Source organism: Elaeis guineensis, chromosome 2 (assembly GCF_000442705.2).
Source record: "Elaeis guineensis isolate ETL-2024a chromosome 2, EG11, whole genome shotgun sequence".
NCBI lineage: Eukaryota > Viridiplantae > Streptophyta > Magnoliopsida > Arecales > Arecaceae > Elaeis > Elaeis guineensis.
In genome coordinates, this window is record NC_025994.2 from 94,258,020 (window position 1) to 94,274,989 (window position 16,970).

At 37.7% G+C, this 16,970-nt stretch overlaps 1 protein-coding gene across 1 annotated transcript; it reads right to left on the reverse strand.

Annotated features, from left to right (window-relative positions):
- Window positions 1–297: 297 nt before the first annotated feature.
- LOC105050881 (SH3 domain-containing protein 3) lies at window positions 298–9,487 on the reverse strand. The gene is made up of 10 exons (XM_010931093.4): window positions 9,211–9,487; window positions 8,216–8,338; window positions 7,335–7,404; window positions 7,053–7,201; window positions 3,498–3,599; window positions 3,163–3,360; window positions 3,005–3,067; window positions 2,837–2,920; window positions 2,679–2,753; window positions 298–666 (listed from the first exon to the last, which is right to left on the reverse strand). Exons 1-10 carry the CDS (start codon window positions 9,268–9,270, stop codon window positions 547–549), a joined length of 1,044 nt encoding a protein of 347 aa, XP_010929395.1. The 5' UTR covers window positions 9,271–9,487; the 3' UTR covers window positions 298–546.
- Window positions 9,488–16,970: the final 7,483 nt, after the last annotated feature.

Below are 16,970 nucleotides of genomic sequence, written 5' to 3' on the forward strand. Positions count from 1 at the left end.
GGGAAAACGAATGGTTCAGTGTTTTCTAGTGAATCATACACATCTGTTATACCATGATCTTAGAATATAAGCAAAGCACATGTCAGTCTCAACATAACGACCGTGTAATTCCCCGGGACTTGAACAGATCCCATTTGGATGTTAGTTCCAATAAAAAGAAAATTGCCCAAGCAAAAGACTAAACAATTTTAGCCTAGGGAACCTTGGTTATGTTTGGAAGCTCCCACATAAATTTCCCCACAGCTTCTTTCAGTATCCCTCAAAATTTGCTACCACTCATGCAGTAATGCTCACCAGTGAAAAGAACGGCACAGACAAATTAGGAAGTCACAACAAATAGGTTACAGCAATGTGCCATGGCTGTCATATTTGGCTCCCAGCAAGGAATGAAACAGCTCTGTAGTGCTTGAGATGTTATATATGTTACAGAAAAAAATGATGCTCCCAGTCTCACCCATAGCCCATCACTGACGATAAATTTGTGGTGCTCCAAACTTAGCTTCTCAAAATCAACCAACTGAAGGTAGTCACGGCAGCTCAGGAAAACTAGTATGCTCGGGTAAAGACTTTGTTAGGGGGAATGTTTTGACGTTTCTCCACATAGTCTGATGGAAACCACCCTGCCTTGCCTCTACATTCTCCTTCAGACCAGCCAGATGCAGTGACCTAAGTTGACAAAGCACAAAACCCGCATAAGCAAAATATAGTGACATATAACTTATCATTCGACACAATCATTTCAACCAAGTAGACATTTTACCATAATCGCAAACTTTATTATACTGAGCACTCAGACGATTTATTTTTTCTCCCAAGTATTGTTTTTTGAAGTCATGAAAAAGAAAATTAAGAACATTAAGTAATGTTTTACATGCCCTGCATATAAACAAGAATAGCATGTATCAGCTACTTATTTATTTTATTCATTACTTGAAGTCCATAAGAGCTGGTATGAGATTGTTTAACCGACTAAAGGACATGAAGAAGATGGAAGGAATTCTATAATATGAAGAACTTATAAGCCTGAAGTTCAAACATTAGAGTCTTTGGACTTCGATGAGGTTAGAGTTTCAATAAAATATGTTTAACATCCTAAAAATTCATGTAGTTTCTATCGGTAGGAACAGATAAATTGTTAGTACTACATCTTCTATTAGAGCTCTAACATAAGATCCATAATAAATGTAGTTTCAAGGATCCATAAATGTCACCTTATTCTTTTTAGAAAAAAAATGAAAGTATGCATTAGAAGCATGAATCTGGAGCAAAATGTAAAGTATTTCCTCATTTCCAATTTCCCCAGTTTAACCTTACTTCAACTGGACACAAGCCATGGTCAAGGAATGGCTTCCACTTTTAATTGCCTTGCCACCAATGGAGAAGAAATAATTCATGATGACACCATCCTCAAAATATTGAGTCCTTCTGGATTATATGTACACTAAACCTGAGCAAATCAGGCCTGGCTTGACTCAGCTGGCTCAATTTTGTGGGGGCTTAAGCAGAGGTTTCTGGCCCAGACTGGCCACAAACTAAAATGGGCCAATCTAACTAGTAACAACAAATGAATAATATAATACTATTACAATTATACACAGAATATATAAAATACCTATGAAAAAATAACCTATGAACTATTTTAAAGACTCGATTCTCTCATCTAATCTCAAATCCTCTCATATCATGAAGAACTCCACGTCCCTCTTTTTGGCTGTCTCCCCAATTCCCATGCCTCCATCAGAAATCCCCACCTGCCATCAAACCCTCTACCACCTCCTCCCTCCCAAGCTCCATTTCTCCCACTTCAACTCATGTGATGATTCCCATCCACACTGCCACACACCCCTCCCCCACCCCCCCCAAAAAAACACCCCCACCGCAACAACCCAAAAAAATTAAAAATAAAAATGAAAGAGCCAAACCAACATCCTTTCCCCTTCTTAATGCTGCTGGTACTTCATCCTTGGAGCCATTCCTCTCCTTTTTGGATACTCATGATCATCATCATTACCTATTTCCTCCTATTATCTCCAACAATCAACCATAGACAGGGAACCAACCCATGCCCGGGGTTGGTCCTAAGCCCGGACTTTAATAACCTAGCTGCGGTCATGCTGAAGACTGTAGATCCAAAGCCGAGACTAGACAAGCTCAAGCCAGCAAGTAAAGCCCTTTCATATTAAACTTTGCACTGGCCTGGTCAATGCTCAGGTCTAATCCACCAGTGTCATCTAAGTCAACAACTTAAGCTCTCGGCAGTCCAGTTAAGTGCTCGGGCAGTTTGACCATTAGGCAACATCACTCCCAAGGGTCCTACGCTTGGTAACTGAATACCTACATTGGCATAGAGGCATGCACCTGGGTGCTTAAGGGTTTCCTGGTGCTTGGTCAGATGCTTGGACAGTGACCTGTTACTTAAACACATCTTCCAATTTGTGAAGGAATTCAGTGAATTCCAGTAAGAAAACGGCACTAACTGATTGATGTACATCTTCCCTGATTAATTGGAGATAATTGGCATTCAAGATAGTACCATGACAAACAAGTGATGATCTAGCAAAAGTTTGTAAGACATTTTAACAAGTTTCCCCTCAGTTCCAATACCGATGGAAGAATGTTTTAATTAAAAAGAATGATTTAGAACATGCACAGATATCAAGAAAAAAAAAACAAACTACCTGTCGAACAACAACATAGTCACCCACTACTAAGCTTAGTTCCTTCTCAGAAGCAGCATTAAAGTTATACATTGCCTGCCAAAACAAGGGAAAACTTACACATTCATCCCTTAGACAGTGAGGAATCCTTATTATTCTTTTTGTAGTGTTCAACTTACCTCAGCAAGAAAGTATAAGGCTTTCTCAGAGCGTTTGTGAGACAGAGGAGGTGCAGATTCCTTCTGTTGTTTCTCCGAGACCATCTATATAAATTTCAAGGGGTCAAAGATGTTAAAATTTCCCATCATCTGGACATTTTAATTTAATAAATGCGCAAAGAAAGCTACCTCAGCTTCAGCATCATCAAGTACGGCAGCAACTCTTAAATGAAACGATTTTTCTGCCTCTACCTTCAATAAAAGGTATGATCAAACATAGAACAATGTCAGTGTTTTGATCCAACTAAGGAAAAGTGACTCAATTTAAGAGCTACATAAAATCGTACCATGGCAAGTAGGCGCTGAAAAGTCAACCTTTGCTGTAGTGATTCAACAGCAGCTAGTGCAGCTGCTGCTTCCTTTCCTAGCACAGCCATGTTTGCTTTAAGTTCATGCATTCTAGCTTCGGATGTTTGCAGCTTTGTAGTATTCTCCAAAATGGGTGCTTCTCTCACTCGAAATTGCCTTCTCGAAATTTCTGCTGCCTGTTTACTTTTTTGTGGTCAATTGAAAGTATGAAGTATGAGGCTGAAATTTGGATGAGATATCAAACAATAACGCCTTGAGCAATGAAAAAGAAACAATTTGCTCCCAGTCTACGGTTGACCCAATAAGTTCTTACCAGGCTCTCAGCATCATGTCTCATCCGACTATAACGTTGAGCAAGATTTCGAGCATCTTCCAAGGGAGCACCAATAGCCATTGCTCTTAATGGTTCCATAATCTAAAATAATCAAGATGATAAGTAAGATAAGTCAAAATTCAGAAGATAATTCCAAAATGGTTCACAAATATGAAAGAAAGCTTTATGAGACTAAATTTTGATGTGCAAACTTAAATGTCTATGGTATCATTAAGAGAAATAATATTCAAACATGATGTTAAGAATAAGGCATATGCTCATAGACTCCCCAACATGAGAATGTGCTTCAAAGAGTGCCATGATGAATCTTCTTGCCCCTGCCATACAAGGTCTAGGTTTACACAGCGTTGAGGATGGAAAGATAACCTATTGCAGAACACATCAAACTGCAAGCATTGCAGTCATAATTGACTACTATAGTTGTATGACTAGCAAGGAAGATGATGAATAGGTGGTGAAAAAAAAACCTTAGTTCACAAGCCACATAAGGCTATCTGCAGAATTCTAAATTCAGTCAGGTCATGCGTGCTGCATGCAACAGTCAGCTGATATAACTCTGCTACTCCAAAGACTAAGGTGAGTCTGATATAGAAGTTTCTATTCAGAAATGATGAAAAGGCTATCAGAAGTTGTCCGCCCCAGACCTTCTAACATTTGTATTGCTACTGTAAATGCTTATGTCTGTTCTTGATGCATTCAAATCCTGAATTCACATAGTGAACACATCCTCAACGTGCAAGCAAGAAAGTTTAAAATACTTATTTTATTAATAATTAATAAAACAAAATTAGTAGGTGCCATGCCAACCTGTGCCAGGTGCTGGCACTGGCTCAACATGGACCAAAACATGCCAGCACCCCAAGCCATGGCCATAGTTTACCAAGATACGGGCCTCCTGGGCTGATATCCCTGTGCAGTAACTAGTCTTGGCCTATTCCATTATAAAATAAAAAGAAGAAGAAGGAAAAATCCACCATATTACTTTTGCTATGCAACAGATCATTTGCTTGCTTCATCATCTACCGCATGTCACTTACCAGAACATCTTGGATAGTAGGAGATGTTCCATGCTACCAACTCTCGCTTTCTCTCTACTCCAACTTCCTCAATGTTCACCATCTACAGTAGCTAAACCATTAAGCACCCGCAGGTATAACCCCATGATTGTTGACGCAAGTATCTTAGCTCTTTTCTCCACTATAGACTACGAACCACATTGAGATACCTACTGTTCATGATTCTTTCTAATCTGTTACACATCAGGGCAATACATGGTTTGATTTGTCTCTATTACTAAAAAAGGGCATTCCAAGCTTGCTTATGAACCCCTTCTTTGATACTCTAGCTTGCAGACCATCAACATATAATCTCATGTTATTGTTATTCTTGCTCAAAACAAGACCATCATACGAGAGTCTAAGTACAATAATCCATGAATGGGGAGACTTCTGCTACATGGATCACTAACACCCAATTGACCCAATATCCAAGGCAATTTTACTTCCTCTTCTTAATCTAGTTTCCCTTCCCCTTCTTCATCTAGTTTCCCTTTTAATTTATCGGAGTAGCTTAGGTCGACTGAATATTTTTCGAAATGTGTTGCAATTTTGACTCTAGGTATTTGTTCTCAACTTACCCAGTGAGAAGCTCTAATGATGCTAGCAACAGTCATATAAGCACCTTTAGATTAATTCCATTCAAATTTTTGGAATATTCTGAATAAAAGCAAATACAGATGTCATTATTTTTGCTAGTATTTCGGTCATTAGTTTTGGCTTTATCTTATAAGTCTCATGCACGCAAAATTTACAATTTTTGCTTTGTGCCAATGGCTTACTCAAACTCTAAGCTATTATGTATTTTCTAATTTTTATTGTGGCAATAAATAATTGCTTTTTAATGTTCAAGGTTTCTTTTCCCCCTTTCCTCAAAATAATGTGCTACTCCTCTTGGACACCAGCGGATAGTGCATCAAATGCATGACTTTCTGATATTCTTGAGACTATCAGGTCTCTGCTTCAGGCAATACTTAATTTGGGTAGAAGCAATTCTGATTGTGATGTGCCTTATTCACAAACTATAAAAGGTTTCTCCAGGTATTTCTCCATGTGGTAGATTGTTTTCCTGTCCTTATTTTGAACTCCTTTTGTTTTGGCTGTACACATCTTGTACTTCTTCCTTCAATAGCATGGGCCAAGCTTGCACCTTGATCTATTATATGCTATATGTTGTACCTATATGGCATCAAACATAAAGCATAAAGATATTATAACTCGAGCATTAAAGATAACCGCAGATCACTATATCAGATATTGCTCTTTAGTAACATGAGTTTAACCTAAAACAAATAAAGGCATGCCTCCCTGGTCCCTATCCATCAACCAGCCTACCGGTTTTGTCTTAAGCCTCTCTATTGCCTAAGGTTGCCTCAGTCAGCAATTTCACAACAATTGTTCAAAGGGGGACTCCAAATTGATGGTTAGCTGTAAACATCTGCTCAACTTTTCTTCTCAAATTCATTATCTGAATCCATTTCGATGAAGAACTTAGATGGTGACTTCTGTAGCTTGTCAGACCAAAGGAGGTTAGATAGAGTCTGCTCCTAAATATACCATAGCCTATGGACCTTCCCAAGTTTTTTGTGAGTTAACAATGACAAAAATTGGGATTGTCATCGACACTAAATGATGAATGAATTCACCAATTAAAATAACACTCGACCATTTGAAGACTGTAAATTCTATAATCCAATCTAGGTACAGAAATTTTCATTATCAACAAGCGCTCATCTCACTATTAAGAGTGCCAATAAATCTATCAATGAAAAATGCAGGCTCTATTACATCAAATATAGTCCAGCACTCAAAACTTAAGCTGAACATGTATATACAAAGTAATCCAAATCTCCAAATCCCAAATATAAGAATGCAAAAAACTTAGTTTGATAAATGGGCAAAAGAAAAGGAATATATCATTTTATTATTAGGTGCCCTTATCATTTTGGGAAACTAAAATTCTAGGTAAACAACACGAACAAGATACATTAAAGAGACTGAAGCAGGCAAAAGGGTGGCAATCTACTAGCAGTTCAGAAAGTAGAAAGACAGCAAGCTGCGAGAACCCTATGCAATTTTGACCTTTTCATACATAAAACTGGAAGACCGTAACAGTAAAGCTGATTATGCTAAAATTAGGAAACTGTCCCCCCCTTGCAACCTTAGTTAACACTTCACCGTGAGGCATACTTCAACGAGATATCATTTCATTAACCCAAAGAAGGGAATATTTAGTGGTCAATTAAAGAATGAAACTGACAATGACATTACCATCATATAATATAATATTATACATGAAGTAGTGAGCAATATGTACATGCACAGTTTGTTAGCGTTAATAATTCAGAACTGAATTATCATGGTATAAGTAGCATAAAAATTCCCAAAACCATGTAACCTATTAGATTATATAATTTCCACACCTTTATAGAAAAATCAAACTATTTTTAAAATGGAACAAATATCTGAAGACGGTAACCTGTGAAGTCAAAAGCTTATTAAAATCTTCATGCTCTTTCTCGATATTTATAAGTGCACCACCATACAGAGATGCTGATTTGGCTAGAATTTCATCACTAGCTTTGTTCTCACCCCCATATTTATAACAATCCTCTGACAACTTCGTCCCTTTTCAGCAAAAAAAAAATATATATAATCAGATTACCTTTTCAATACTTACGATGAAAACAAACAGTTATATTGATAAACTGCAAAACTAGCACAAAGAATAGTATGAGAAATAAAATTAGAAAACTTTTACCTATTTCAATGTGTTTATATCCAATAGCTGCAAAGCCTTCAGCTGCTCGGATAATGTCTTTTTGAAAATCCTGATGCCATTGGATGTAACCATAAGAAATGATGATAAAACATAGAAAGAGTCTTTATTGATCATGCTCACTATGCAAGAAATTTATTGGTGGAATTGGCTAAGTAAACTTTTCAAAGTTACCACACGGAATATGTTTAGGACCATAAATGATGTGATGAAAACAAAAGTAGAGGAAGGTAATTGGGACTTGAGGAGCTGCATGCAGACCTCATGCACTGTATGCAGAAATGCAGTCCACACGTTGAACTAATAAAACGAAAAGAATATAAACAAGTCAAGATAGAGTCTAGGTTGACACCAGCCAGCCTGCTAAGGCCCTTAAATGCAACCTGGTTTCACAATGAAAAGGACAGGAATCGAACATCAAAATCTAACACATTTGTAGGCATTCTCTCTTACCAACTCTCCAACTGTCTTTGCAGGTTTGTCCCCTATCTTCTAACTCTTTCCATATACTAGTATATGTGCATCTATATACATAATAGGTATGCGCATATACATGTATATACAGGCATGTTCATGCATGACATTCATATAATGTATAACACAGAGGGATGCATGCACATATAAATATATTTCTCGTGGGTCTAATGTATACATTGTATGGTATGAGGATGCCATGCCCCCGGACTAAATTTATTGGAGATTGTGGTATAAGATAATGTGACACCATGATAATGACATAAGTTGAATTGAGCAGAATTTCTTGAAAAGCTAACAATACGGCAGATATCATATTTTCAAGGGAGCAAAAAAACAATAATAATAATATTGAAGAAGCAACATTGCATAGTCTCATTCTTTCTTACCCTCCCAGCACGAGTAGACCTATATAACTTTTCTAGTTGTTGATGTCTCTGCAATTCAGCTTCATCTATAACCATTACATCTGAACTCTCATAACCAGTTCCACCGAACTGCTTTATCACTGCCTGAAATAAATTTAAAGAAACATCTCAGTTAAAGTCTGTGGATTTCTTTAGCAGATTATACAGCTAAATCAATAACAATCATGAAATCTGAAAAAACTTATGCTATCATAAATAGGTAATCTCAGGAAAATTTTGTTGAGATATAACTTCAAAACCCAGAAAGTATTACAGCTCAGCATTCATTTGTTGCATACTTGCCTAAGCTCGTGAGTGACAAAGTGATAGATATTGCAGGCCTATCATATCACGAGTTAAAGACTTGCTGAAGTCCATGCACCAATTTGGTGCTTATTATCCTAGAAATCTGTAACTCTGACATTGTTACACATCATCATCTCGTGGATATCAAACCCCAGCGACATTTACATAAGGAATGCAGTTCTCTCACTAAGTAAATTTGATAACTAATGATTTAAATCCATATAAAGCCCGAAAGTTGAAAACTTTACCCGAAAAGAAAGAAAGCATTATAAAAAAGGGGAAAAAATGCTTCCTTGACAATACCAGCTCGAAACTCATATTTTAGGTTAAATCAGAAAAAGAAAAAAGAAAAAAGAAAAAAAATAAAATAAAAAGAGCCCTAGCTTGAAACCATCTGCAATCACCAAAATCAAATAGCAAGAGATCCTTCCCCTTTCCAATTTAACTTACACGAACCCAGATCCCTTTCCCTCATTATTAAAAAGAATAAAAAGAAAAAAGATAACTAAAGATCGGGAAAAAAAAAAAAAGTAGTTCTTTTCCTCCTTTCTCTCTCATAAATCATGACCATATTGGGTGCATCATCCCCCCAAAATCAATTGGATCCGTGAATCATTCGCAAAACGAACCAGGTAGGATCCGAGAAAAGAAAGATTAGGGTTCGATCTTACCTGCTGCTGCTTGGCGACTTGCTCTTTAAGCTTGCTCGCCTGTTTCCTCAGCGCCTCCATTTCCCAAATCCAAACCACAAAACAATCCCCTAACACTTTTACTTTTGATGCTGCGAGGTGTTAAATCCTCCTCTTCTCTATTTTTGACGCCTCCTCACCTCCGAAATCTGTAAATCTGGGCGAGAGACCGAAAACAAAGTTCCAGCTCAGGGCCCGCTCTGCTTCCCATACGTCACCTTCTTCGAAAGAGCGTGTTAGGAAGGTCCCACAGCGACGAGGACTCTACTAGGTGGTGAGAGCGAATTTGACAAATTACAATGGGTGCTTCTTCTTTTCAAGGGGAGAAATTATTGCGTGGACCAAGTGGACCAGAAGCCCATATGGCAGTATATGAATTACCCCTTCTAGTGCTGGGCCGGTACTCTGGTACACCGGGTCTAGGATATAATTTCTTCACAATTGGGCTCCCCGCGCGTTATTCCCACCCATTATAACTTGTCCGTTTCGCTCCCTGTAGGGGATGACGAACGGCGATACTGGGGAGGTCCAGGACGAGGAACTCGCTCCCAACTCTCCCGCCACATGCTCTCCGCCGCCTTCCCCGACCACCCCTCCACTGTCTTCGTCCGCTACCAAGCCTTTGCCGCCACTGGAATACGGTTGACACCCTCGAGAAGCCCTTCCTCGCCCTCCGGTCTGCCCATCTTCGCGGTGGGCCCCCTCTTCGCCGCTGCCCCCGAAGCCTCCTATGGGCCGCCACGTAAAGGACGGAGGCACCGTCGACACGATTGCCGGTTGCCGAGCGCAGCTGAACGGACACTTATTAGGGTCGGTGGTGTACATGTTCGAATCGTAGAACCGATTGACACCCAGGGAGATGCTGGAGGGGCAAGGGCAGTTGTTCCTCTCGGCGGCGCCGGCAGCCGACCAGGCACTAGAGGGGTCGTAGGAGAGGGAGTGGAACTAGCGGTCAGGGGTTGGCTTCCGAAAATCAAGATTCTAGAGCATGCGGCGATGGGGGTGTTCGTGAGCCATTGCGGGTGGAACTCGTCGTTGGGGTGAATGTGGCATGAGGTGCCGTTGATCTCGTGGCCACTAGGGAGCGAGCAATTCTACAACATGAAGCTCATGCCGGAGGAGCTTGGGGTGTGCATGGAGGTGGGGAACACGGTGGAGCCGGCGCGGCGGTGGCGAAGGTGATGAAGGAGAGAGGGGGAGGGAGATACCAAGAAGGCAAGGGAGGTCGCGGCGGCGGTGAGTGTGCTGGACGAATTAACGGATGGTGTTTCCATGCTCCAATTGCGGGGGAAGGAGAAGTTTTTTTTTTCTTTTTTTTTTTTTCCTTTTGGTACGAGAAGGAGAAGTTATTGATCTGAACGGTTTTATCGTGTATCTTGTACCATTCAGTACATTATTTATTATTAAAATTATATATTAGTATTTAGATTTAATTAAAATTTATAAATAAAAAAATTGTACTGCTAATTACGATGGATCAGGTGATAATTTTTATTATTTTGAATGAAAAAAAATTCACTTCCTTGGGTGGTCATTGAATGGTACAAAATACATATAATAGAATCACTTTAACCAACAATTTTTTTAATCAAAAGATGCATCTGAAATGGTCAGAAATCCACGTCACGAGATGGACATACCACGTGTCATCTATTGGTTGGAATCTTGAATATGCCGACCCTGTAGGAAAAAAAAAAAGGTTTCACATAAATTCACTGTTCATCGTGCCTATTTCAAATTTCTTTTTGATTGAAAATTTATTATTTCATCAAAAATAAAATATAATTAATACAATATTATCTCATATATTTAAAATAAAATATAATTAATATTTATTAAAGATTTAAAATAAACTATTCCATAATCAGCTAAATCAAGATAGATAAAAATAAGATACAATTAATATAGGATTGATCAGAATTACTAAACCTACGGATGCTACCACCACTTTTTTTCTAGTAATTGTTTGATAGTCCTTTGGATATTTCTGGAATAGAAATATAAATTTTTTTAGAATAGCTATTTCTTAAATTAATGTTTGGTTGAAAATTTGCAGGATCCATCAGAAATAAGACAGTATTATCCTCTAACGTAAAATAAGTTGTAATTATTTTTCATTAAGAATTTAGAATAAGCTATTCCATGGTCCAATATGGAATAGCTTATTTAAGGTAGATGGGAATAAGGTGCAATTAATACATAATTAATGTTTGTTGATCGAAATAACTAAATCTATGAGATCTATCGGAAATATATCTAGTGTTTGGAGAATAAATAGGAATAAACTATTATTCTACCGAAAATAAGGGCAACCAAACACTATCCTGGTGTTTGAGGGAATAAAGTGGAATAAACCAGTATTTCATCCAGAATAAGGATATCCAAATATTAGCTTTAAAGATTTATGCAAATTGATAAGCAAGGAGTTTAGAATGTTTTCATTCATGCCAAGTATGATCCGGCAGTTAACATTAAAAAAAAATCATTCATGCAAAAGATATAAGCCAAACATCTAAAAAAAATTATTGTTTAAAATTATTCTACCACGTGCGCATGCGCACGCATGCATATATATATATATATATATAATAAAAAGTTATCATATCAATCAAAAAAAAAAATGAAAATCAGCCATGTGGTAGTTAAAGTAAATTTTTTTTTTCATCCAACGTTTTCTATCAAATTTGAATTATAGTAAATTTTTTATTAATAATAAATGATATGACAATGTTTAACTGGACTGCCCAAGTACATGGAATAATTCTAATCAATAATTTTTATAAATAATAATATTTTTTTATAAAAATATTTATTTGTTTTTTATAAAATAATATTTGTGAGGGAGGCATAAATACTAATGGTGTGCAGTTTGAGCGACTCCGGTTGTAGAGTCACCATGGGGTCCATGTCTAATGACCATGCAAGGATTCTGTTGTGGTGTAGAGAGAGCTTCTTTAGTTCCACATCGGTTAGAGTCAATAGAGAGTATGGGGTTTATATTGATTAAAATTTTCTCTCTCACATGAGGTGTCTTTAAAGCAAAATTATGGGGCTTTAAATGATCAAGATCCACTGAAGCCTAAGGTCCATTGAAGTCTAAAGATGATTATGAGCCAAAGCGGACAATACTTCACGTATGTGGAGATTCAACCTCTTGACTGATAACCGTAATATTGGCGCCGTCTGTGGAAAGTCTTTTGTCCGTCCACACATACTTCTTCTTAACTCGGGGTTGTGTTAAGTTAAGTAACGTGACTTGAGTAGGATAGAGATCTATGATAAAAATGCCTAGATGATTATGAAAGTTTTTTTTTAAAAACAAAAATTATAATATTATTCAATTAGTCACAAAATATTGGCAGGCGGACAATTATTTACTTTTATGAATTATTTTTTGTAATAGCGTGTATTCTTCTTATTTTTTATTCTTTCTTTTTCTTATCTTTTTTGGAAACGGAGAATCTCATATCGCATTTTCATGCATGGTTTACTATTTCATAATTTAAGAATACTTATTCTTTTCACATGCCCGCTTAGGGCTATAAATAGATCGCACCAGAACAGGGATTGCTCCAATCCAATCTAATCAGCATTTAGAGATTGACTTCCTTTTTTTTTTTTTTAATAGGATCAATCTATCCTAAAGTTTAAGAGGTTCTATATATGCTAGTATTTTGCTTAACAATTCTCAACTCAAGGCTGTCATGCCATGTTCGGCATCACCTAACCCGAATTTATTTAATTGCGGTGGTTCAAGTCTCCATTTGAAAACACCCCACCCAGAATCAGGTTACCGAAAAGAAGAAAAGAAACACCCTAGCCGACAAGTATTGGGTTGGTGAGGTTTGTAGAGGACTGGGTACGAACCACGTCAATAGCATTCAAATCGAAATTAGATTGAGCTCTAGTTCGGGTTGGATTGGGGATGGAGTGGAATTGAGTTCAAGTCTCAAGCGAGACTACCATTTAGAAAACTCAATCCCCTTCATAACCTTCAATTTTTTCATTAGTAACATGAACTAGGACTGAAAAAATTTATAAGGAACATGAGGGGTATTAGTATACATTAGCATAAAATATACATTAAACATTTGTTAAATTGTCAGGTATGGATCAAGGCTAAGTTTGGACACACACACACACACACACACATATATATATATATATATATATATATATATATATATATATGTATATGATTGAGTTTTGTTGGGAAATACCCACCGACCGACCGACCGACTAACCGACCGACCGACCGACTGCCGGTCCGACCGACCGACCGGCGGCCCGACCGGCTCCGACGGACGACCCCGACTGGCCGATAGACCGAGCGATCGTCGGTCGGGGCGACCGACCGACGGATGCCATCAGCGGCTAACTACCGGCCATTCAACGGTCCATTGCCGACCGGGGGTATGTCGGGCGTATCCATCCCGACTGACTGAACCCAGAGGTCTAATGGCCGACTCACATGAAGCTCGCCGACCGACGGAGGAACCCGACGCCACTCTGATGGCCGCCGACCAAGGGTCGGCCGACTCCTCCGATCGCCGTACAGCCGCCAGACCTTGTCAGCTCTGACACGGACATGCGGTGCAGTTACCTAGGGACATTGTCCTGCCGAGAGTGTGGTCAACCCTGATGATTAGACGGCCACACGGCGACATGACGTTTTCACGGCGATTCTGACAGTCTACAGTGAGTTGACAGTTCCTCACTTGTCCGCGCCATTAATGACGGCGTCATACCATGCTCCACTATATAAATCGGGGAAGGCAACAGTGCAAAGGAGGGATCCGCCCGTCTCTCCCAAAAACGCAGGCTCGTTTCTCTCTCTCTCTCTCTCAGAGTTCTTTGTCTACATTTCACTATTGCCCAGTCACCTCTCTGACTTGACCGTCGGAGGGTCCCCGCCGGAGCCGCCTCCGATCAGTGCGGACTTTCTTTTGCAGGTGCACGCTTTCTGGTGATCGGGCGACGAGGCGATTGACCGTAACAAGTTTGTTAACCTATTGTAGACCAGCTTGACCTTTTCAGGTACTAGACTTCTGAACAAACTTTTGGAGGGGCTAACCTTCCCACAGAACATTCATTTTTGGCGCATTTGTTAAGAAATCAAACAACTTTTTTGATATCTATGGCATGGTGACTCGCTGGTAGGCCCATGGGTTCTGACAATTCCATTTCGGGACCATTTAGACCTCCAATCATCCTGTCAAAACAAATTTTGCTATTTTTAATTATTTTGATAGTGTCATATCTCCTAATCTTGGTGGAATTTAGCATGATAGAAGGTGAAGTCAATCTAAGAGTTGAAATATAGTTTTTGCCTGAATTTATTTTTTAATAATATTCTTGAAAAAAATTGCCCTTAACTAAGAGAGAAATCAGATTTGAATTTGGTAATGGACTTTACTAATACAAATAGTGGTATTGTGTCGCATGTTCTCTATATTGATTAAACGAAACTAAAAAGAATTTTACCACCTTTTCCACCTAAATTATTTATTGTCTGTCATCTTTTTTAATTTTGCGAGTGATTTGACTTGAAGAGATTGAAGAAATTTCTTTCATATTTATATTAAAAATCTTATCTAAAATCCAAATGTTTAGATGGATGGATCAAAGGGTATATAAGCACCATAACAATCTTTGACTTTTTTGATATGGGACTATTATTTCTTGACATTCTCTCTCATGTGTAGATCTCGGGAGATAAAACTTGGAATGAGGGGCGACATTTGGATTAGTAAGTGAGAGTGTAAAGATTTTGATAGGATCGATGGACTTTAATATCATGTTAAAATTTTATTTAAAGATCCAGACGTTTAGATAGATGGGCTTAAGAGTATATAAGTACTATGAGAATCTTTAACCTCAATGATGTGGGACTATTATTTTTCAACATCCTCCCTCATGTGTAGAGCTTGAGGGATGGTACTTGGAATCAAGGGTGACACGTAGATTAGTGAGTACAAGCATTGAGATTTTGGTAGGCAAAAAAGATCCGTGGGTTTTAATATTATATAAAGATCCTATCTAATAATTTGGATTTTTAGATGGATCAATCTAAGAGTATATAAATACCATAAGAATCCTTAATCAATCCAATATAAGTCCTATTATTCTACAGCATCTTTCGTTGAATTAGTTGGCTCAAGTAAAATTTCAATAGACCGATATCAAAATCCAAAAAATTATAAGGGTCTTTAGATCTATGCTTGAATCATAAATGTATGAGTCAGGATCAGGGTTGAGCACAAATATGGGGGGCTTATGATAAATATCCAAATAACCTAGATCTAGTTAATATGATCATGTGCAAACTACGTGATGTCTAATAAGCATACCTCTATAAACTTATTCACACGTATCAAATCAAACTTTCAACTTGGTATGACATTTATATGTCAAAGTCGAAAGTACCTTTCCCTCGTTAGTAGTCAAGTTTAGATTATTTATAGTGCGCCTTTTATTTTATAAAATATTATATTTTTTAAATAGTCACCACATTATGTATCTTGAAGATGGATGATTGCCACTTATTATGGGAATTTCAATGGTTATGCCCGATGCTACATATGATATGTGTTCTAGATAAGCGATAGTCATTCATCTCTAAAATTAATAATGTAGTAATTATTCATGATGGTACAATCCTCTATGGTACAAAAGCATATTGTAGAGCATCTTGTGTTTTTAGCGGCCATCAAAAGATTATGGCAGGTCTTTTGCCTTTTGCAAAATTCTTGGTGCACCTGTGTAGAAAATCCGATATGGAGTGCACCGCCTCGTCCAATTGATCCATATAGTTACTATTTTTCAATACATATTTAAAACACATAAGTGGATTTTTTTATTTAAAAATTTTGTATGACAAAAATACTCCTATCATTTGAAAAAATTATGTCATTTTATATCTATATTATGATATCTTACATCTGTAATATGCACATAATATCATAATTTTTTCTAAAAAATAGGAATATTTTTATCATTCAAAATTTTCAAACGAAAAGACCGATCTGCAGGCATTAAATGCACGTTAAAAAATGATTAGATAAAAATATTTTTTTTATATTATGATATCTTATTATGAGATCTTAGGCTATATTATACTACAGGATGTCATATTTTTTTCTAAAAGACAAGAGTATTTTCATCATAAAAAAAATTTAAACAAAAAAATCGATCTACAGATATTAAATGCGTCTTGAAAAGTAATGACTATGTGGATCAATCAGATGAGATGGTGCACTCCATATCAAATTTTTTACACTATCTGCGGTGTACAAAAAATTTCTATTTGCCTTTTTTATTTCTCACTTAGAGGCCCATGTTATACCTGTTTGTGAGCCAGATCTCGGTCCTAAGCTATATTCATATTTAGTTAGGCTTCGGCTAAGCCTATTTAAAATTTAATATTTTTTGTGTCCAAATGGCCCATGATCAATTCTAATTACACCATAACCCCCGGTACTAAAAAGGTGAGACCAATATCCATGCCATTAACTCTGCCCCATGACTTGAATGAGTAGGTTCCACCCAATCCTATAATATTTTTTGGTAACCAATATATAGATTTAAATTCTCTAATTCAATACGTGCATATCCCCATCCATGTCTCCGTTAACCCCATCCTTTGCACCCCTCACTCCCCCTTCCCCCCCTTAATTACCATCGGTTTAGACCAGCATCGCACTCATTTGCTTCCATTGGGTCGAGATGCTTTGAGACGTCCC